Source organism: Mustela nivalis (assembly GCF_964662115.1).
Source record: "Mustela nivalis genome assembly, chromosome: 4".
Taxonomy (NCBI): domain Eukaryota; kingdom Metazoa; phylum Chordata; class Mammalia; order Carnivora; family Mustelidae; genus Mustela; species Mustela nivalis.
Window position 1 is genome coordinate 61515515 of NC_139023.1, and position 24305 is coordinate 61539819.

The 24305-nt window shown below is 47.7% G+C and overlaps 1 protein-coding gene across 1 annotated transcript in view; it reads right to left on the reverse strand.

Moving 5' to 3' along the window:
• The window catches only part of OTOP1 (otopetrin 1), a gene marked incomplete at its 5' end in the record, with an annotated part of 33845 nt that extends 19525 nt beyond the window's left edge, over positions 1-14320 (reverse strand). Inside the window, one exon of the mRNA XM_082727585.1 lies at positions 13897-14320. Within this exon, the coding sequence (XP_082583711.1) occupies positions 13897-14320 (424 nt within the window). The remainder of the gene's footprint in view (positions 1-13896) is intronic.
• Positions 14321-24305: the final 9985 nt, after the last annotated feature.

Genomic DNA, 24305 nt, shown 5'->3' on the forward strand with positions numbered 1-24305 from the left:
AGCCTTTGGCTATTGGAGGACACTAGCAGCCCTCAGAAGGGAAGAAAATATTTGCGAACCGTGTATCTAATAAGGGGTTAGTATCCAGAATCCATAGACATCTATAATTCAACAACAGCCAATAAAAATGCCTATTAAAAATGAGCAAAAGACTTGAATAGATTATTTCTCCAAGAAAGACTTATAAATGGCTAATTAATGCATGAAAAGATGCCCAACATAGTTCATCATCAAGGAAACGCAAATCGAAAACACAATGAGATAGCACCTCACAGCTATTAGGATGGCTGCTAGCAAACCACCCCCCCCCCAAAAAAACAAGCAAATAAAAAACAAAAATAGGATAGACAAAGAAAGGAAAGAAGAAAAAAATAACAAATGTTAGTAAGGATGTGAAGAAATGGGAACCTGTGTACCCTGCTGATGGGAAGGTAAAATGGTGCAGTCACTGGAAAACAGAACGTCTGTTTCTCAAAGAATTAAAAGAGTATTTCCACCTGATCCATAAATCCCACTTTTGGGTATATCCCCAAGAAGATCAAAACCAGGGACACAAAAGGCTATTTGTACATCCATGTTTGTGGCAGCGTTATTTACAACAGCCAAGAGGTGGAAGCCAACCAAGTGTCTGTTGACAGATGAAGGGATCAACAAAATGAGGTCCATCCAGACAATGGAAAATGATCCAGCCTCAGGAAGGGACACCATTCTGACACAGGCTCCAACACAGGGGAAGCTGGAGGACATGATACCAGGTGACATAGCCAGTCACAAAAAGACAAATACCATATGATTCCACTTACCTGAGGTTCCTCAGAATAGTTAAATTCATAGAGACAGAAAGGAGAGTGCTGGATGCCAGGGGCTGGGACAGAGGAGTAGTCAGTTGTGGGTACAGAGTTTAAGTTCTGCAGGATGGAAGACTTCCGGATGTAAACTGTCATAATATCATTGTACTTAATGCTACTGAACAGTACACTTTCAATTAAGTCAGTAAACAAGTCAGTAAACTTTATGTTATGTATATATGTATATATATGCACAATTAATTAGATATACACAATTAACTAATATACATAATTAATTAATAACACGGTTTTGTGTCCTGTTCATCATTGTTCCCACCCAATGTATATCCCGGGGTCTGATAAATGATATACATTCAATAAAGATTGCGCAAATATACAGAAGCCCTCTAGAAGCTTCTCCCAAAAAATGATTAATCTAAAAGTGTCACTGCTATGCTCAAAAATCTCAGTTCTCTGGGCACCTGGGTGGCTCAGTGGGTTAAAGCCTCTGCCTTCAGCTCAGGTCATGATCCTAGGGTCCTGGGATCAAGCCCTGCATTGGGCTCTCTGTTCAGCGGGGAGCCTGCTTCCCCCTCTCTCTCTGCCTGTCTCTCTGCCTACTTGTGATCTCTGTCAAATAAATAAATAAAATCTTAAAAAAAAAAAAAACTCAGTTCTCCAATCTGAAAATCCTGCTCTCAAGAGAATAAAGGGGAGGGGCATACGGGTATCCAGGACCTCTCTGTACTATCCTTGCAACTTGCAACTCTTCAGTAAATCTAAAAATTTCTGAAATAGAAAGAATCTTTTAAAAACTGATAGGAAGTAGGAATCCCTGACAGTGGTGTGGAAAGGACCCACACTAGGTAGGGTGAACAAAGGAAGCATCCTTTGACAGTACATCCGGCATGGTTTCAGACAAACAATAAAAACAAACAAAAAAGATTCCTATGAGAAAAAAAGACTGGAAAGGAAAATATAAAATATGTTAAAAAGAAACGTGTAACAAACAAAAACATCAGCAAGAAAAGCACAGTGATCCTGGAGCCTTGATCAATGTCAAATTTCCTAATCCTTCATCTGAGCCAACACTGACCGCCATTCATACGTCCTCTCCCACGAATGGGAGGAAACTGGATCGTGTGTGACATGCACTGCGGTGAGAGAGAGAGGACAGACTGATAACACTGAGCTATAACATTACAGCTCCAGCCTGAGAAGCCCCCGTGAAAAGTAATGCAATCGCCTGGCTCCTTTCCATTGCTCAAAGCCTTATAGAAACAACTCTAAGTCCCTTTTTTTTTTTTCATCTTGGAAAGCCCCCAGTGAAATCAAAGACTTAGTAAGAGTGGAGATTCAGTCCCAGGGCTTTGAAATGGTTGACAAATGCACAGTTCGTTTTGGTTACAAAGGAGATAGCAAGATGAGGTAAGGCAGCGTGGCTGTAGCTCTGGGGACCTGGGCACAGGTCCAGGCTGTACCACCGAAGGCATGTGTGAGTTCAGGCAAGTCACTTCCCTGCTCCTAGCCTCAGTTTCCCCATCTAGAAGATGAGACTGGTTCTCAAACTTGAACATGCATCCGAATCACCTGGAGGGCTTGTTGAAACACAGATGGTGGGGCTCCACACCCAGAGTTTCTGATTCCATAGGTTTGGGTGGAGCCCCAAAATTTGTATCTCTAACAAGTTCCCAGGTGGGGCTGACACTGTTGATCTGGGACCCCGCCTTGAGAACCACTGGTCTAGAACGTCCCAGTCACTGACATTTCAAGAGGTATGATAAATACATCGTATAACTTCTCATAGTCTTGAAGTCCTTCCTTCCTTTATCCATCCATTTATGTATACAATAAATATTCTTGGGACTCCTACAATGCATGTGGCATTTTGCCAGGGTCTCAGAGGTAAACAAACAAGATTGCTGGAGAAAAAAAAATACACATGGGTAATATTGCATAAAACTGGGGTGTGCACAAAAATGTAGAGGTGCAAGCTGGCACCAGACTTCTTAACAGCAACATGGGAAACCAGAAGCCAGTGGAAGAGCAGCTAAAGTTCACTTCAAAGAAAGGACTGCAGGGGTTCCTGGATGGCTCGGTCAGTTAAATGGCTGCCTTCAGCTCAGGTCATGATCCCAGGGCCCTGGAATCAAGCCCCACATCGGGCTCCCAGCTCAGCGGAGAGCTTACTTCTCCCTCTCTCTCTGCCTGCTGCTCTGCCTACTTGTACTCTCTCTCTCTATCTCTCTGTCAAATAAATAAATAAAATCTTAAAAAAAAAAGGGGGGGGGACAACTGCGTTCCAGCCAACATGTCACCTGCTTGTCAGGGCAGAAGACAGAAAGCAATTTGAAGATAGGCTAGATATAATTCATTCAACAACTATTTGTTGAGCACCAACTATGGTCCAGCCACTGTCCCAGGCACTGGACACATAAAAAGGGCAATAAAATAAAGTGTCTGCTCTTGGTGAGTTTCACATTCTACTGGGAAGACAGAGAGTAGAGGAGGGGGGAATGTCATCTACATGACTCATCTGACAAAGGACTTAACCAAACAGTCAGTGAACTGAGGGAAAGTCCTCATCATTGGGAATATGAAAAGGAGAGGGAACAATGGTGAGAAATAAACTTAGCAAAAGATTGGAGAGGATGGATGTATAATGGAAGGAGGGAGGCACAGAGGGTATAAAATGGTAGGACGGTTGGGTGGATGGGTCAGAGGGTGAACAGTCCAGTAGATACATAAATAAATTAATAGGAAAGAAAAACAGGATAAGAGAAATTAAATTCAAATTGATGAAGATAAACCCACTGGAGGAGCACCAGGGTGGCTCTGTTGGTCAAGTGTCTGACTTTAGGGCATGATCTCAGGGTCCTGGAATCGAGCCCCTCATTGGGCTCTGTGCTTAGTGGGATGTCTTCTTCTCCCTCACTCTCTCCCTCCACGCCTCCACTTGTCCTCTCTTTCTCTCTCAAATAAATAAATAAAATATTTTTAAAAGACTACTGGAAATGCATAATTTACATATTCTATTAAAAACTTTGTGATACAGAATAAAGTTGACACTGACTGGTGAGAAGCAGGCATAGAAAACATTTCAAAGGTCTCATGATAAAGAGATAAGCAGTAGATAAAGAGGGGCAAAAGAGAGAAGCAGGGGCACCTGGGTGGCTCAGTCAATTAAGCATCTGCCTTCGGCTCAGGTCATGATCTCAAGGGTCTGGGATCGAGCCCCATGTTGGGCTCCCTGCTCACCTGGGAGTCTACTTTTCCCTCACCCTCCACCTGCCCCCACTGCTGGTATGCACGCTCTCTCTCTCTCTCAAATACATAATACATAAAAATCTTTAATAAAAAATTACAAAGAGAGAGAGAAGCAAATGTATTTCACAGATCTCATCTCAGTGGAGCAGAGAGTAAGTGGGGGGATCTTGGAGCCAGCAGCAATGTGCCTTGTTAAGGGAAAAGTTTGGTGTTTCTTTTGGGGGGTGGATAAGAATGGAGTTATATGCATCTGACTGTGAGAAGGAAGAAAGGAAAGACAGTCATTAATTTAATAGAAAGACACAGTAAAATGTTCAAGTGCTCCAAAAAGCAAAAGTGGAGACCAACAATGAGTATTAAGGAGGGCACAGATTGCATGACGCATTGGTTGTTACACGCAAACATTAAATCATGGAGCACAACATCAAAAACTAATGATACCCAGGAATAAATCTAAAGGCAAAGAATCTTTACTCAGAAAACTATAAAGTACTCATGAAAGAAATTGAGGAGGACACTAAGAAATGGAAAAACATTCCATGTGCATGGATTGGAAGAACGAATATTGTGAAAATGTCTATGCTACCTAAAGCAATCTAGACATTTAATGCAATCCCTATCAAAATACCATCAATTTATTTCAAAGAAATATAACAAATAATCCTAAAATGTATATGGAACCTGAAAAGACCCCAAATAGTCACAGGAATGTTGATAAAGAAAGCCAGAGTTCGTGGCATCACAATTCAAGCTCTATTACAAAGCTGTAATCATCAAGGCATTATGATACTGGCACAAAAACAGACACATAGCTCAATGGAACAGAATAGAGACTCCAGAAATGGACCCTCAACTCTATGGTCAACTGATCTTCGACAAAGCAGGAAAGAATGTCCAATGGAAAAAAGACAATCTCTTCAACAAATGGTGATAGGAAAATTGGACAGCCACATGCAGAAGAATGAAACTGGACCATTTCCTGACACCACACACCAAAATAGACTCAAAATGGGTGAAAGACCTTAATGTGAGATAGGAATTCATCAAAATCATTGAGGAGAACACAGGCAGCAACCTCTTCAACATTAGCCGCAGCAACTTCTTTCTAGAAGTATCGCCACAGACAAGGGAAGAAGGACTTATTGGGACTTCATCACGATCAAAAGCTTTTGCACAGCAAAGGAAACCATCAACAAAACCAAAAGACAACTGACAGAATGGGAGAAGATATTCACAAATGACATATCAGGTAAAGGGCTAGTATCCAAAATCTATAAAGAACATATTAAACTCAACACCCAAAGAACAAAGAATCCAATCAAGAAATGGGCAGAAAACATGAATAGACATTTCTGCAAAGAAGACATCCAGGTGGCCAACAGACACATGAAAAAGTGCTCAACATCACTCATCATAAGGGAAGTACAAATCAAAACCACAGTGAGATACCACCAGACACCAGTCAGAATGGCTAAAATTAACAAGTTTGGAAATAACAGATGTTGACAGGGATGTGGAAGAAAGGGGAACCCTCCTACACTGTTGGTGGTAATGCAAGCTGGTGCAACTACTCTGGAAAACAGTATGGATGTTCTTCAAAAAGTTGAAAATAGAACTACCCTACAACCCAGCAATTGCAGTACTGGGTATTTATCCTAAAGATAAAAATGTAGTGATCCAAAGGGGCATGTGCACCTGAATATTTATAGCAGCAATGTCCATAATAGCCAAACTATGGAAAGAACCTAGAGGTCCATCAACAGATGACTGGATAAAGAAGACATGGTATATATATACAATGGAATACTATGCAGCCATCAAAAACCTGATATCTTGCCATTTGCAAAGACATGAATGGAACTAGAGGGTATTATGCTAAGCAAAATAAGTCAATCAAAGAAAGACAATTATCATATGATCTCTGATATGAGGAATTTGAGAGGCGAGGCAGGGGTCATGGGGGGTAGTGAGGGAAAAAAATGAAACAAGATGGAGGGAGGGAGGGACACAAACCCTAAGAGACTCTTAATCTCACGAAACAAACTGAGTATTTCTAGAGGGTGGGGAAGATAGGGATAAGGTGGTTGGGTTATAGACACTGGGGAGGGTATGTGCTATGGTGAGTGCTGTGAAATGTGTAAGCCTGATGATTCACAGACCTGTACCCCTGGGGCAAATAATACATTATATGTTAATAAGAAAATAATTATGTACTGTAAGGTGACTAACAGAACACAATAAAACTAAATTAAATTCAATTCAATTCTGCTATAGTGGAAAAAAAGGAAAATGAAGGAAACAATATGTAAAAGAAATAATTATAATCATCATAAAGAAAAATGGGAAAAAAGGTCAAGTATGCAAATCCTTACAGTAAGTGAGAATGATCTAAATCTCCCATTAATCAGACAACAAAGATGAGAACATTGAACATAAAAACAAAACCTAACTGTATCTCTTTTTATGAATCACTTTTCACTTAGTGGCAATAGAAGAAAATCAAAGTGTGCACAGAGAGATATTGCAACTGAAGGGAAAGCAGAAACAGGTCTGATGTCAGACTGTATGCAATTTAAGTTAAAAGGAATAAATAGGATAAAGAATCCCTTCACCAGTATCATCACACATGAAAAAGAAAACATAATATATGAGGAAGATATAATAGTCCTTTGTCTGCCAAATAAAACAGTTTTTGCCTTGTATATCTACCTGCTACTTTAATTTTTTAATTTAATTTTGATTTAATTTAATTAATTAAATTTAATTAGATTTATTTAATTACAATAAAATTATAATTAAATTATATATCAATTATATAAATAAATATATCTATATAAATATAAATTAATTGTTTAATTAAATATAATTTAATTATATAAATTAAAATAAGTTTAACTAATTTATAAACATATAACATACATAATATATAATGCTATATATAAAAAATTATATATAATTAATTAATTTAACTTAATTTCACTAATTTAAAAATAAAATTTAATTTTTTTAAGATTTATTTATTTATTTGAGAGAGAGTGCACGTAAGTGTGAGTGTGATTGGGGGGAGGGGGTGGGAGAGAGGGAAGGAAAGAATGTCAAGTAGACTCCCTGGCTGAACATGAAGCCTGATGTGGGGCTCGATTCCACACCTCTGAGATCATGACCTGAGCAGAAATCAGGAGTCCAATGCTCAGCTGACTGAGCCATCCAGGCGCCCTCCAACAACCTGCTACTTTAAAGAGATAAAATGAAAGATCTGGTAGGATGGAACATAAGGCACAGAAGAATTAAATCACATTATAACCCATAAACTTGGTTTTATAACATCCCTTTGCACACCTCAAAAAAAGAATATATGATTTTGGATATCAGTGGAGTATCAACAACAATCAAGTAAGCTGCTTGCCACCCTCGTAGGGCTGTAGAGGAGGTTAAATGAGTCACTTTATGAAAAGCACCAGAAGAGTGCCTCACATGTAGGAAATCCTATAAACAGATGCTATCATCATTGTCATCACATGCAACCACAAAGAAAAATGTAACGAATTAGAACCCAGTAGAAAGTTTCCCAACCACATCACTTGCGACTAATCCTATTGGGTCTAGTGTTGGCAGAGGGAGACCCCTCCTCTCTTAAGCACCCAAATCCCCACTAGGAGTCTGAAATCTTGAACTGCAGGCTCTTAGGGGAAGAAGGTCCCACAGAGTCAATCTATAATCCCCCATGTCACACAAGAATGCTTCCCAGTGCATCATGATTAGCAACCAATGGGTCTCCATCTGGACATGCCCAGGGCTGGGAGGCTCACTATCTCTCAAAGCACACCCTTCCATCACCAGCTGGAGCTTATATTAGAATGTTCTTCCTTACACTGAACTGCAATCAGCCTCCTAGAACTGCCATTCTCTTCTGGAGAGTCTGTCATTATTCACTCATCCATCTGTCCGTCCATCCAACCATCCTTCCATCCATCCATTTCCTTGATGATTCAGTAAATACCAGGTGCCACTCGTTATGTGTCAGGCACTGTGCCAGGGACTCTGGATATATTGGGGGGGGGGCACATTCAGACAAGAGCTCTGCCTATGAGAGCCCACAGTCTGGTTACTGACAAAGTGAACAACAAAATATCCTGCTTGATTAGGGTTAAGAAAAAAACGTAGGACGCTCGGAGACCATACAGTCTGGGAGCCACACCTGGTCTGAAGGGATCAGGAAAGGCTTCCCTAAAGAAGTGACTCTGTTTTCTGGAAACCAGAGGATAGCCTTGAACTAACTGGAGTGAAGCTGCATCATTTTCTACCCTGCTCCATCCTCTGTCCTCTAGTGTCCTCAATACCCTTGCATTCCTCCTAGGGCCTTCCCTTCTGCAGGTGCCTGTGCGATGCTCCAAGGGGGGACATGTACTCCCCATATGCAGTGTGATTTTCTTTCTGTGAATGTCAAACCAGCATCAGCTTTTTGGGCAACACCATCATCTTACTGATGCTGGAATTCTGGTGTTGTGTTTTGTATTTTCTATCAGACAAAAAAAAATCTCATCCAAAAAAAAATATATATGTAAGAAAAAGGATGCTTTTAGGCAAGAGTCCCTCATGGTAATCCCAGGCTACGTCTTAGGAGTGTGTAGTTCCTGTATTTTGTGTATTCTTTTTGCATTTTTAAACTATTTTTAAGGTTTGGTTTTTTTTTTTTTTCCAGACTCCAGCAAAAACAGAAGACCTTCCTCTGGGGATCCCTGCCTGAATCCTCAAGCCTGCACCCTCGGGCTACTCTTCTGCCCTCCACCCATCTCCTACACTTGCCTATCATCATGCTGAATCATTTATTTCATAATAAGGCACATCTATTACTATGTGCTAAAGGCTTCTAAGCATTTTATTGTGTACTAACTCACTGAGTCTCATCACAACCCCATGTGAGTGGTGGTATCATCATCCCCATTTTACAGACAAGAAAACAGAGGCAGAAGTAGAGCTCCATGCCGGGGGTGGAGGCAAGCCCTCAGCCAGGATACTCTGCTGCCCCTCGCCGTCCCCATGGTGCTTGCCCTCTCCAGCATCCCTCCGTGCAGGGCCATGCCTGACCGTGCTAACATCCCCAGAGCCCAGAGAGTCCTGGGAGCTCAGGCCAGTCTGTCAAACCAAACCCAACCAACAGTCCTGCCCAATCACCCCAAGAGTTTCCGCCCTGTGCGCCTGGCTCCCTTCTCTGTTGCTCTCTGCTAGTTCCCGAGATCCTCCTGCTCGACGAGGAAGACAGAAAGCAAGAAGGAAGGAGACTTTTGCCTTCGCTGACAACTGTTGATATCATGCCATCTGCCCCTAAGCGAGGAGCTCAGCCGCCTCTCTTTCTTTCTCTGTTCAAACATTTCCAGTGATTGGGGAGCTCAGCACTCCTCCCGAAACCCAGCTTCCCAGTCTGGCAAATGGGGGTGATGATACCATCTCAAGAGTCACTGTGACCTTGAAAACATGTGATATTGAAACCTGCTGAGTGAAAGAAGCTGGTTGCGCCCGTGATGGATCACACGATTCCATCCAGAGGAAAGGTCCTGATGCGCAGATCCAGAGACAGGAAGTCGACAAGTGATTGCCAAGTGATTGCCAAGGCTGGGGTGGTGGGGGGCGGGGAGTTAGAGGTATAGAGGATGACAGCTAAAGCGGACAGAGTTTCTTTTCGAGACGGTAAAAGTGTTCTCCCACTGACTTGGGCGTGGTTGCACGTATCTGTGAATATACTACAAACCATTGACTCCTGCACTTCACTTGGGAGAATTGTAGAGCTTCTGGACTTTATCTCAACAAAGTCTGGGACACACTGATGTGGGACTTGCTATCCCTGTGGCGAAATCAGAAGCCACGAGAAACAAGGAGTGTATGGGAGACACTATGTCTGCAGAAGAATGAGGCTGTGAAATTAAGGTAAACATGCATTCTGAGGAGAGAGAGCAAAGTGAAGCCCAGACCAATGTTCATGAGCTTTCACCTACCACAAAGTCAGCAGGGTGGGCTGGGATCCCCCCGGGACCCACCCGACAGCTCAGCCCCATGATAGCTCGTCCAGGGTTCTGCGATCCTGGCATTATCCCTGGTGGTTTCTTAGGAGTTCCAACCACACTTCCAGACTGTGGGTTCCCTGAGTGTCCAAACTGTTGCATCCTTGTGTCCTGTAGCCTTTGTCCCTCCCATCATCCCCCTCTGCTGCTCCCTGCCCTCTTCTCTCTCATACACACACACAAACACACACGCACACACACGTGGACCCATCTCTTTAATTGACCTTCACTTACTCACAGGTGGGGACAGCTTCTTTCCCAAATCTGTCATCACATTCCCGACCTTGACGTCTACAGCCTGTATAACCACCACCACTAGGTTGGTATTACATAAGCAGCTCACCTCTGCCCCTTTGCTTCCAGTCCCTTAAGGGACAATGAATATGGTGCTGTGAGCAGCCCATTTTCACCAGTAGGATGCTAGACAGAGATGCGATGTATCATATACATGGTACATGGGTGTGTCTCAGTCTAAGAAAAAAAATATACAAAAATCTGATCTTATAAAAGGAGTGAATCTGGGGGTATTATTCACAAGCATTTAAAAAAAAAAAAAAGGATCGCTATGACAATAATTGAGACAACACTTTGAGTGTACCCACATTCCGGTCACTCAATAAACACTCAAAAAACACTCAATAAAAAATAAATAAATAAAACAAGCTACTATTCTTATTGGCATTGTTCCCATAAGTTTGCATTTATCACTTCCCTGGGCTTGAGACAGGGCAGTAACAACAACAACAAAATCCTACCACTGGTAGATAAGCCACTGTAGTCTTAAGGGTCTAGAAACAGACAAGAAATAGGACCCTGGTAATTCACTAGATGAACAAGCTTTTCAATGGGTGTGCATGTCACCGCGCCCACTGGGCTGACTCGAGACATGGAGGCGGCTGTTTCTTTCTTTCTTTTTTTTTCTTTAAAAAACACACATCCTTTTTATTGTTAAGTCATAAAGAGGTATCAAAATTAAAAGCAAAAATTACAGGGTAAGACTTTGACAGAGAGAGATCACAAGTAGGCAGAGAGGCAGGCAGAGAGAGAGGAGGAAGCAGGCTCCCTGCTGAGCAGAGAGCCCAATGTGGGACTCGATCCCAGGACCCCGAGATCATGACCTGAGCCGAAGGCAGCGGCTTAACCCACTGAGCCACCCAGGCGCCCCGAGGCGGCTGTTTCTTTCAGAAAAAAAATGAATCTCTTTACTTGGCAATCAGAGGAGTTGGATTAATAATCCATCATTTCTTCTAAAATTTTTAATAGGTCAATAGTTTGTGTCCCAAAGGAAATTTTCACTTTTTCACACCCAGTAGGTAGAACAGAATGTCTTCTGCTCAAAGAAATGCCTCACAGCCCATACCAAGACCACAAAACTTTCTCTGGGAAATGTTAGTGCCCGGAATTCCACAGGCTGGCCCTTTCTCAGCACCCCAGACTTCGAAGGCTGTCACAGAAGCCGAGGCAGAGCTAAGTCAAACCTGTCTTTCCAGCTATGCTTCTAGGGAAAATCTCAGCCCTGGCTGAGGCATTTCTTCTTGGCACCCCAACGGTCTTTCCTCTTGGGACAATTAGCCTCTGGATTCTTTGATGAGCTGAAGCTCATTTGCAAGGATCAGAGTGCTTTGCAAACTGCATTCACTTGACATGGCTCTCCCAGATCTTTCCTGAAAGGCAACTGGGGTTCTCATTTTACTGACAAGGAAGCAGGGATTCAGAAGGTGAAAGTCCTTGACCTGGAACATGGAACCAAACCTTCCAGGGCCAGCGCCATTTCCATTATCTACATACCTCATTTGAATGGTTATGTTATCACGATTGTTTAAAATGCCACCATTTATTGAACACCTACTATGTGCTCTCTCTATATTGCCACATTTATTCTATCACCACTTGGCATCCAATAGACATCTCAAATGTAACAAGCCCAGAAGAGAAAACTTGATTCTGCATACCCACACCTGGTCCTCCCTCTGTCTTCCTAACTTAGGGAACTGGCACTACCATTCACCCACTGACTCAGATCCCAATGCCTGGAATCTTTCTGGAAAGAGGAAGAGAGAGGAGGCAGAGAGAGAGGAAGAGCAGGGGAAGGTGGGGTGGAGAAGGGAAGGGGGCAAGGATAGAAAGAGAAGGGAATGGAGAGGAGTGAGGAAGAAAGGAATAAAAGGAGGAGGAGGGAGGGAGGGAAGAAGGATGGAGGAGAAAAGAAGGGACAAAGAACAGATCCTTCCACTATAGGAAAGCATAGGTCAAAATCGTGTGTAATATTTTTTTAGCCTGTGTAAATCAATATGCTCAAAATATTTCATGCCCATTTGTTTGTGTGGGTGTTTGATATGGTGCTGGACTCCCTGCCATTCATGACCCTCCCTGAAACAACCATTTTCAGAACAGGAATTTGGGCAGCCTGGAGTTGTGTCCAGTTTTTCCAAAGGCAAGATGAACTAGACACAGTCCCTGAGCCTAAGAAGCCTAAAATCTTATCCAGATACCGGGCTCCTGATACAAGGTGGAAATTGACAAGGAGTGAAACACTCTGCACAGAGAGAGACACAGAATCCAGTGGGAGCGAGGAGTAGTTCATGGCAGGTAGGGTGGGGAAGATGGCCCTGTGCCAGACCTTTGAAGAGATGTGGGCGGGGTGGGGAAGGGATATGTGATGGGCACCCAGTCTGCACCCAGCCACCAGTCACTCTCCCTCACCTGAAACTCAGAGGGTGGGCAGATTAAGTCACATGCCCAAGGTCAGGCAAGGATAAGGAAAGTCACACTCCAAGGGAAATTTAAATTCAGAACTCAAGAGAATTCAGGTAGAGATGTGTGATGTATTTGGTCTACACAGAGGGAGATGTACCGGCTCTCTTTCAGACAGCAGCTTTCTCCAGGGCACACTCCCAACTCCCTCCTCCCCTTGACTCCACCAGGTCTATCTCCCTTTCAAGAGCAGAAGCTCCTGGCGGGAGGGGAACCTTCCATCATGACGTTTCAGTTTGGCCAGTAGGAATGAGCATGAACAAGGGCACCCTCCACTGCCCCCGTGTTGATCCACTTACCCATGACTCCATTCCTCCCAACTGCACGCTTTTGCATGTTTTTAGCATCTACTCTACACCAGACCCCGAGGAGGCTCTAGCAATAAGAAAGAAGCATCCCAGAGCTACCCTGGGTGGTGGGGGAAGGGGGAAAATCATCAACAAGAATGCTGTCCACGCAGGGCACAATGAGGGCTGGAGGAGTGTGGTCAGCACCTCAGAGAGCAGGGGGAATCAGAAAAGCATCACTGGGGCGGGGTGGGGGTGGGGGGACCGTGTGCACCGCGGGGAGCCCTGTCTTGGAAGGCAGGGCAAAGGGAAGGCTCTGCAGGAGGAGGGAACAGAACATGCAAAGTCATGGAGACAGGAAGGAAACCTGGTGATGGAAAGTAAGAGCCTTTCAGCCTGGAGCCCAGAATGAGGGCAAAGGAGGGGATAAAATGAGAGGCCCTCTGGGGACTGATCTTAGAACGCCAGGAACGGATAGGATAGGGAGCCTGGCCTCCCTCCTGGAGTCTGTGGACCCGGGGCGGGCATTTCAGCCAAGAAGAGATGTGAACAGGTTTGTGTAGCTGTAGGTCTTAAGATGGAATGTGTGACAAGGGCCTGAGGGCAGAGAGAGGAGGCTCCTGGACAAACCCGGCTTACCAAAGGAAAAAGAGAGAGAGAGAGAGAAGGGAAGGAGGAGGGGAGAGCCAGAAACGCTGTCGGAGGAGAGGACGTCACTTTGGCGGTCGCCCGGAGACTCACCACGGAGCCAGCGCGCGCCGGCGTGCGTGTCCTTGGGGCTGATAAGGCGGCGGTGCGCGGAGCTGCGACCCATGTACCACAGCATCCAGACCAGCTGCAGCAGCATGAGCGCGGTGAGGAAGCAGAGCAGGTCGCTCTTGCCCACCCCCGAGGCGTGCACGGCCCAGGCCAGTAGGAGCAGCAGCCCCGCCACGAACACTATCAGCCCGTACTGGCTGCTCAGCGCTTCGGCCAGCTTCTGCGGAACGCTGGAGCGGACGGCTCCCCGCGGAGGGGCCGGGGATGCCGGCGACCCCGCGTACCCCGGGGACCCCGGGACCGGGAGGCGGGGCGAGGGGCAGGCCGAGGGCCCCGACGACACCCTGCCCAGGGCGCCCCGAGCCGCTGCGGGGGGAGAGACGAGCACCCGCTGGCCCTCGGGCATCCTGGTGAGACCCGCACGTAGTCTGATTCCCGGAGTGGCTGCAGCCCGGAGCCCACCTGCTGCCCCGACCCCTGCCCTTGCCCTGACGCTCTCTGCCAAGCAGCACCCCTCTCCCGATCCTCTCCGACGCCTGCCCTTCCAGCTGCTGTCCCTCTGCCTTCGGCCAAGGTGCATGCGTGTCCGCTTACCACTGTCCCCCACCCGCTGACCCACGCTCACCCCAGCTTCTCCCTTGCGCTCCTGAGTGCGCACTGCCCACTGTCCCTGACTTCGTCAAGCCCAGGGCAACCCTCCAGCCCACTCCGCGACCCACTCGGACCGCTCCCCCACCCCACCCCCAGGCCTGGGACCGGGGCCAGCCCTTCTGCGATGTCCACGAGTCCTGCTGCTCCGCTGCCAGCTGCGCGGACGCCCGCCCACCCAGTCCTGCCCAGGCTTCGAAAAAGCTGGTTAGCGACAGGTGCCTCTTGCCACCTCCCTGGGTGGCAGTGAAGGATGAGGGGTCACCCTGAGCCCGCCGCTGCCAGTAGGCCGCGGGGGGTGGGGGAGGTGGGGGTGGGGGCGTGGCTGTGGTCCAGCTAGGCGCCTGGCCGTCCGCAGGTGGGAGCCCTGCTCAGGCTGTCCCCGAGCCGCTGAGTCGCTGAGTCGCTGACCGTAGAGGTCTAGGTGAGCCTAAAAGTGTCCCTGTGCCTGAGTCTTGTCGTCTGTCGGGCCTCCACCCTGCGTCTTTCTGCAGTATGTTTTCTCTGTGTCTGGCTTTCTGTCTTTGGGGTGTGTCTGCTAGGGGCGGGGAGGAAAGGTGTCACAGCGCTCATCCCTAGATCAATGAATAGGGGGACGGGGTGTCTTTTTGTTTGTGTCTATGTTTGTCTGTCTGGTGTACCTGTGTGTCTTCCAGGAGATGCCCAGATGGGGACAAGACAGGGGTTACTTTCCAAGAAAAGAGATCACCGCTGTCTCTCTTCTGAGGGAGCGGGAAACTGCTTTTGCACAGAGCAGCACTCGGAGTGGGAGCTGACTGAGCCGCTGGAACTGTGGCGTCTCCCTCAGCAGCCACCCCCTCCCTCAAGCCGGTGGGAGATCCAAAGCGGAAGCAAACCCATCAGCCAGGGTGTCCTGCTCAGATGTTGCTGAAGAGGAGATTCCCACCGCCCCCCAGCTTTCTGCAAAAGGGCAGATGTGGCTGACTGCTGAGAGCAAATTCACTCATTAGTTTACAGGGTCCACACTTATTTATCCAATGCTAATGCTTTGGCAGGAGAGCCAAAGGTCCTCAAGGACCCAACATTCTAGCGGAGATGTGCTGAATATTTAAGTATTTATCACAAATGCCCTGGGAAGCTGGGGAGCATCGAATGTGAGATTCAGCTCTGCCTTCTAGGAAACATGGCCCCACAGGGGTGACAGCAAGCAGCCCCTGGGAGCAGGGGTGTCTGGAGGGGAGGGTGGATGAGCCTGGATTCTGCCAGGGAAGGTGGAAGTTTCCAGAGGTGGCAGCACAAGCCCAGTCTTTCTACCTAGGAGTAGCAACTCAGCAACTCGCCAGGCCACACAGGCCAGGGCAGGGAGGTGGCCCAGAAAGAGGGTGGAGCTTGTGCACAGAAATGGGTGTGAACAGCCCAGAAGTTTAAAACTCTGCCTTCCAGCTGGGTTTCCCCAGACCAAAGCCAGGCAGATTCTCGGTAACTAAAGCAAGGAGCTAATGAACGTGCAAATGAATGGATGGTACGTGGGGGGTACGCCAGGTGGGGGTCTCACCCAACCAGTAGGTTATGGGCCTCAGCCCTGCACCTGCCCCACTGGGCTCTATCCCCTTGCCTTGTTTCATTTTCCTCCTTAGCTCATGACGTTACCTAGAATGTGTGTACATCTGTGACCTGTCTCTCTCCCGATAACGAAAGCTCCATGAGAAGGACATTGCCCATCTTGTACGCAGCTTTATTTCCAGCATGTACAACGGTGGGGACCAGCACATCATAGGTGCTCAATAAATATGTGTTGAATGTGTCCCCCAAAAGATGTTGAAGTCCTAGCCCCCAATACCTGTGAATGTGACCTTATATGGAAATGATTGAGTTGAGGCCATTAGGGTGAGCCCTAATCCAATATGAGGGTGGCCTTACAAAAAGGGGAAATTGAAGACAGACACCTATAGAGGGGAGGTGATGTGAAGACACAGAAAGAATGCCATCTACAAGCCAAAGAACACCAGAGACTGCCAGTAACTAGGAGAGAGGTCTGGAATGGACATCCCAAGCTCGAACTTCTAGTCTGGAGAATTTTGAGATAACATCTATGTTGTTTAAACCATCTGGTTGGTGGGCTTTTTTTATAGCAGCCCCAGGAAACTAAAACACCAGACTTACTCCTTCTCCCTCTACCCCTGTGGGCTTGTCCAGCATTCCATCCCTCTACTCCCCATGCTGTAGACTATCGTTAACTGTCTTTCCAATGCTGAGCTTCCCAAAGGCAAGAATTAGAACTGATCCACTCTGCTCTCTAGCACCCAGCTTGCGTTTTTATCATGCATTGGAAAATGTGTGTTGAGGACCTCCCAAGCGCCAGGTACGAGGCTGGGGATAGCCTAGGGACAACAAGGCGAAGCCCACAGTTTGTGGTAAATGCCACGGGACCCTGGGAGGGAAAGAAAGAGAGGGATAAATGAGGGAGGGCGGGCTTAGTCCCTGGCAGATGGCAGGAACTCATGAGTGCCCCAGGCTCCCATAATATCCACCTTTGCTTTCCTTTCAATTTTGTAAGGCACATCAATTCATTCTTCTTTTTTATACATCAGTTCAAGTCAGCATGGATTTGTAGGGAAAGCAGTCTCAAGCAGTGGGTAGGTGGGTGTGTTCTAATAGCGGAATGCAAGGTTTGATCCCCGGATCCATCATTTCCTGCTTGTGACCTTTGGCTTGTTACTAACCCTCACTGTGCCTCAATTTCCTCAACTGCAAAATGAGGACTCTTCACAGACAAAATGTGACTCTTCACAGTAACCATTGTCCAGGTTCTAGGAGGACAAAACAGACTGATGCATATAAAGTATTTTGGAACGTGCCTGCCAAACAGTGTACCTCAGAGACTTTGGTATTTACTAAACACCTACTATGTGCAGGACACTGAGCTGAGGCTGTGTAGGACAGGTGGCCAGCTGACCATCATACCCATGCTCCCCTGCCACAGTGTGGGATTGTCACGGGGAAGTGGCTGTCAAGCCAGGGCCTCTAATTCCCAGGGCCCCTTGTACCTAGGTGGACCCAGGGAACTAAGTTCTGGTCGGTGGGAAGCAGGCAGAAGTGATGACACCCCCACATCAGAGCCTCCTTGGGAACCCAGGGCTCAAAATGGCAGTGTCCATCAGGCTGGGCCCCCCAGGGAGGGACAAAGTGGATTCTTGCTGCTGAATTGGGGCCTCTGTGAGAAGTCAACTTCTGTTGTGCCAAGCCACTATGATTACTCCTTTCACTGTTAGAGCAGCTAGCCCTACATTTACTCCTATAGAACACAGAGAAAGATAACATGCACTTCCCATCTGATGAGCAACTGGGGTTCCCTTTTCTGGGCTAACTCAACCCCCTTTATTAAGCAATGAAATGGGGCACTTGTATGGCTCAATCAGTTAAGAGTCTGCCTTCAAGTCAGGTCATGATCCCGGGGTCCTGGATAGAGTCCCACATTGGACTCCCTGCTTGCTGGGGAGTCTGCTTCTCCCTCTCCCTCTGCCTATAGCTCTGCCTACCTGTGCGCTCACACACTCTCTCTCTCTCGCTCTCTCTGTCACTTAAATAAAATAAAAATCTTTAAAATTTTTTTTAAAAAGATGGAACAAAATGTAAGTTTCTGGACCCAGAAGAGAGACACTGAAGTGTGTGCCCTTAACTCTGTACTCAAGAAAATACTCAATATCCAGAGACTTACCCATCTTCCTGCCTTCCACTTCAAAGGTCTGAGCCCTACAGGACCCTCCATCGTTCACAGCTGCCCCCAGCTCGGTGGTGAGAAACCATGAGCCCCAGTGGCATCCAGGCCCCTGGCTTTGGCCTCCTAACTACATGTTACCCCCACCCCACCCACGTTCCACTGATCGCATGCTCCTCTCCGTAAAGGACCAGGCAGCTGCTTTCTGGGGGCAGTTCACTGCCACACGGACGACGGTGAGACACGCTGCCCCTGAGACAGGGACTCCCCGGTTTCAGCGAGAATGCTGGGCTTCCCCAGGGACAGAGCCAGCTGGCAGAGTGCTAATTAACTGCCACAGACAACACGAGCCACAGGACCCAGCACCCAGTAGAAGGCATCGCCCCCAGTCACCTTGTATGGTGGCTACAGAATCCCAGTTTCTAAGAATAAAAGAGGGGAACAATGTTAATCAATTTTCTAGGGTGACTATTACAAGGTGCTTAAAACAACAAATTGTCAGAGTTCTGGGGCCCCAAGGTTGGTAATCCAGGTGTCAGCAGAGACCCAATCCGCCTAAGGGGCCAAGGGCTCCTTCCTTGTCTCTTCTAGCTTCTGGTGCCTGTTCCTAATCCTTAATGCCCCTTAGCCTCCAGCTGCATAACCCTGTCCCTGTCATTGTCACATGGCCATCTTCCCTCTGCATCTGTCTCTCTCCTCTTTGTGTAAGGATGCCAGTCATACTGAATTAAGGGTACACCCTACTCTAGCACGACCTCGGCTTAACTTACTTTGTTGTCACATCAGCAAAGAGGGTCACATTCACAGGTACCAAGGGTTAGGACCGCAGAATAAGTTTGGGGGGTGGGAGGCATAATTCAAGCCATGCATTATTTGATCTGTATCACTGGAAAATCTCCAGGTAAGGGAAACAGAGATCTATGTCGACTCATTACAAGAGTCAAAACCTCTCACTCAGTGTCCCAAACCTGAGCCCATTCACAGACCTGGGGTCCTCAAATGAAAAGGGGGTTGGGTCCCCTTGAGAAAAGCCCTTGGCACATCACCACAGATACCCTCTGACTTCCTCTGAGCCTTCCCCAAAAGAACATGCAGCATGATGGCGTGGTGGCCATTCACTCGGGAGAGGTCACTACTGGGTCTATTTTCTTGACTTTTCCTCTTGAAATAATGTTAGATTTACAGAAGAGTTGCAAAGATAGTATCGGTGTTTTGGTGTTCCCTTTGCCCAGCTCCCCACACCTCCTGCTAATACCATACACCCTGGGACCTTTGTCTAAACTGAGAAATTAACATTGATACCAAAGTACTAGCTAAGCTACAGTCTTTATTAGGATTTAACTTCTTTTTCCGCTACTGTCATTCTTTTCTATGCAGATCCTTTGGGAATCACTAGAATGGGCTCTCGCTGGATGGGAAGTCCTGGGCACTGGCTTAAGTCCATGGTCGGGCGTCAGCAGCAGTGTGGTGTGGAAGACTGATCGTGGACAAGCCAGCAGAAGCAGCATGGGGAGGAAAGGCAAACTCACCTTCGGCGTCCGTGTCTCTTCTAGGGAGGACAAACCTCTGTTCCCTCCACGATGAAAGGGACCTGATGTGATCAAACATCCACCAGGCAGGTCTTCCCAGGGAAAGGCAGCTCAGTGATGGCATCTGCTATCAGCAGCAAGTTCTACCACAACCCAATCACCCACCCAACTTAGGGGTACATAGTGACCATTTTGTTGTGCCCATGGATCTGGGGTCAGAATTTGCAGGGGACATGGGGGGAGCGGGCTGCTTTTTCCTTTGCTCTACGGTGTTCAGGCCCTTAGCGGGGAAGATGAGAGCAGCTGCAGATGGCCTGACGGCCAGGGCTGGAACCCCTGAAGGTTTCATTCACATTCTGGTGCCTGAATGAACCCAAAGGTTGGGCTCAGCTGGGTTCCCCCACACACTCTCTGCATGTGGCTTGAACCTGCCATGGCTTTACAGCTGGGCTTTGAGAGGGAGCATCCCAGGAGGGAACACCTGGATGGCAAGCGCTCCAAGAGACCCAGCAGAAGCCGAGTGGCATTTACGACCCAGCCTTAGAAGCCACACAGCGTCCTTTCTGGCGTACTGTCGGTGAAGGTAGTCCCAAGGCCATCTGGATTCAAGGGAAGGAAGAAATGACCAAAATTCAGGATGCTCTTTCCAGATCATCACAGCAGGGTCTGCACTGAGTGCTGGTATCCCCCAGGTCAGCCTTGGGGAGGGGCTTCTGTGTTGCTGAGCACCGGCCCAACTCCTGCCCCTCCTGCCACCACCATCCTCACACACAGGCCGTTGAGCAAACGTGGCTTAGGCAGAGGCTGGCCGACCCCCTCCTCTGTAGGGGATGCCGTGGGTGCACATCTGTGTGACTCCGGCTTCACTCTGAATCCATGTTGACAGGCTTCTCCATGTATTCCTCCCCCAAATTCTTGGTCACTCAGGTTCCAGTTCTTTCCACATTACAGACCATGTAGCCAAACCGGTAGCCTGTTGACCAACCATCCCTGAATTCATGGAGATTTGCACTCTGGACATCTCCCAGTCCAGGCAAGGCGGCCAACCAAATGTAGCACTTAGCGTTCAGCCCGCTGGGAGGGTTTTCCTTCACCACCTTCCCTCCAAGGGCCCCTCTGGGTGGGCCCGTGGCGTTGCAGCTGTCTACGCGGTCGGATATCCTATCAGAACCACCTGTAAACTCAGCCCGAGCTGCTTCTCATCCATCATGAGAAACTCCCCAGGGAACTACAGGTGTAGTTTAAAGTAAAGGAAACAACACAGCAGGAATGGATTTCAAAGGCCCCTGAGCCACTGTACAGGCAACGTACTCACGGTCTCCCACCCCACTCAAGTTCAAGTTTTACATACTATTTCTACTCGGCCGTCTATTACTGCTGTGCTTGCCCAACCTTATGTTGGGTGGCTCAGAGGACACCCAGTTCATGCCATAGGTAGGTGTCCATTTCCCAAGACCAGGTCCTTCCCCTTCAGGCCCTGACTCTGGTGGATGAGATTTCCCAGACTGAGAAGTCAGCCACCAGGGATACTCTCCCACAATAAAGTCCTGAGCCTGATCCTTAGCGATATCTACCCTCTAGCTCCAGGAGGTAAAGATTTCTTTAAATGCCTTGAGAAGACCTTTCTAGCTCATTGTTTGCAAATTATTCTAGTGAAAAGAGCTCCAGCTGAGACAGAAGAGGACAGACAGCACAAAATTAAAAGCCCTCAGGATCTCAAAAGTTTTCTGGACAGGAAGCAGGTTGAAAATGTTGAATTCCAAACTGTTCTTTTACAGAAAAGGATGACACAGGGGGTGAGATAGGGCCCAGAGGGTAGAGCTTAAAGCTTTGACAGGGTCCTTGGAAGTGGCCCCTGTCCCTAATCAAGGTTGGAGGGGGGGACATGCTCCCAGCTGGATTTCAGAAGTTCTATGGACGGGTGACTGCATGCCTTGCTCACCCCTTTCTGAATGGGCAGGTTACCTCTGGCAGCCCATGCCTGCCTGGCCACTGTAGGTTCTGTGTGTAACTGACCGGTAGCTTGCCTGTGAAGGTGTCGGGTCAAGGTCCCTGCACTTGAGCAACATGCCAGCACCTGTGTTGATTTAGATGATGAGATCCTGGAGTGCCTGCCTCTGTCTGATGCTGATTACAGGACGAGGCTCCCCAGGGTTTCTGGCTTTTGCATGGGGGCGGGATACAGACTATGTGTGGCCAGAGACCGGGGCAATTTTAAAACATGGCCCACACACTCCTTAACCTTTAGGATGGGGGAAGCTATGCCCCCTTGAATCTGGGGTCTGTGACTACTTGAACAGTTCCTGAGCCCAGGCTTTAAGTGGGAGCTCCCATCTCCTATCTCTGGGATACGAGGGTGGGCAGAACAATGTCCCCAAACAGGTCCCCGCCCTGGTCCCTGGAAGCTATTGATGCTGTTGCTTTACATGCCCAAAGAACACTGAAGATGAATTAAGGGCTTTAAAATAGGGAGTAGATCTGGGGTTGCCCAGGTGAGCCTGGGCCCTTCAGCAGGAGGGGAAGGCGGAAGAGGGGGTCAGGGCGATAGGATGAGGAAGGGGAGGCAGGAGAGATGTGAAGCTTGGAGATGGAGGGAGAGTAACATGAGGCTAGAAACACAGGTGCCTCTAGGAGCTGAGAACGGCCTCACTGACAGCCAGCTCAGAATGGGGAGTTCAGTCCTAGGACTGCAAGGAACTGAACTCTGCTAACCACCTGGAAGTACAGGTAATGGGTTCCCCCCTGGAGCCTCCAGAGAGGACCACAGCTCTGCCCGCACCTGAGACCTATACCAGACTGCAAAGGACAGAGCTGTGAAATAATCAATTTCTGTTGTTTTTAGCTGCTGTGTGGCCATTTGTTACAGCAGCAACTGAAAGCTTCACCTTTGGATCGGAGCTCCACTGCGGGGAGGAAACCCTGGCTGCTCCATGCGGGAGGGCCCTGGGGAGAGAAATGGACAGGGAGCATGACCTCGCCAACACCAAGTGACCCTCCTTGGAAAGTCCAGCCAGCCGATCGAGTCCCCCCAAGTCAAGTGCAAACAAGCTGTTCCTGCAAATTCCTGTTCGGACTTCAGATTCGTGAACAAAACCACAGTAGTGGTGGTTTTAAGCCCAAGCGTGTCATGTGGCTTGTCACGCAGCAACAGACAACCAGAACACAGACGTATATGTGCGCTGGGAGTCCCGGGCCTTTTGTGCTGGTCACCGTGACAGGAATAAAGGGATCATAAGAAGAGTCTGGATGGTCCTGAGAGAAACGTGGTGCTCATGTGAGTGGTGCAGGACCGTGGGGAAGCAGTGGCTGAACTGGGGGTGGGGGTCACTTCTGCCACTGGAGGCCTGTGGGCCAGGTGGCACCCAATTCCTGAGGTCCCTTTGGACTCTTTTATGTTGTAAACATAAAGAAACACTCTTTTGCAAATGTATGTTGTAACACACTTTTTAAAATAAGGAGCATGGCTGGAGATCATGAGCCTGTCAGGGCGCCCTTTGGTGGTGGTGTGCCATAAGGGGGATGAGAGAAAATGGTCAGTAACTGCAGGAGCATGAGGGAACCCAACTCAGGGTGTGTGTTCAGAGAAGGGAAATAGGACAACAGATCTGTGTGCATGTCAGAATGATGCATCTCAAGGCACAAAAAATATGCCCCAAGTGAGCTATTACCAGGTTTGCAAAAGCTAGCTGCTCACGCTGCTTTACAAATAGAGCAGCTGTCCCTCCCTTCTGCCCAGATGGGCAAATCATGTCCTCAACTTGGAGACTTGAGTCTGAGACTCAGGCGAGGAGGGCTTGGCAGTCGGTCAACTCTCCTCTTCAACTCCCCACCATACTCAGTCCAAAACCTGCAACGCTGCCCCTTTGGGATCAATCCTCAGCATGTGCAAAGCAGTCCTGTTGTTGTGGCATTGAGTTATTTTTATGAATTCCATGTTCCTAGAACCCACCACACTCTGTCCCACCTCAAGGAATACTAGGCTGAATCAGTCTTTCAAAAAAAAAAAAAAAAAAAAAAAAAAAATATATATATATATATATATATATATATATATATATATATGTATGTCCAGGGCATTTGGGACACTTGGGTGACTCCATCTGTTAAGTGTCTGCCTTCTGCTCAGGTCCTGATCTCAAGGTCCTAGGATCAAGCCCCACATTGGGCTTCTCCCTCTCCCTCTGCTCCTACCCACCCTTATGCTCTCTCAGATAGATAATATATTAAAAAACAAAACCACACACCTCTTTAAGTGAGGGCATTTATCTGGAGTGGGACAGCTGCGGACAGCACCAGGGAGTAACTGGAGTCTTAGCCCCAGCCCGTCCCCCAAGGGAACCCACCTTCGGAGACACGCTCTTCAGCTTCCCCCAGGCCCCTTCAGGGCCTCTCTGCCTTAAGAGATCTTTTCATGGTGCATAAAACTCAAGCGTCCGAGCCAGAGCCAGGGTCTTAAATCCTGTTAGTCTCCTAGAAAGGCTACTGTCTCCCAAGCTGGGTGCCAGACAAACTGTGGGTTTGAGAAGGGGCGGAGG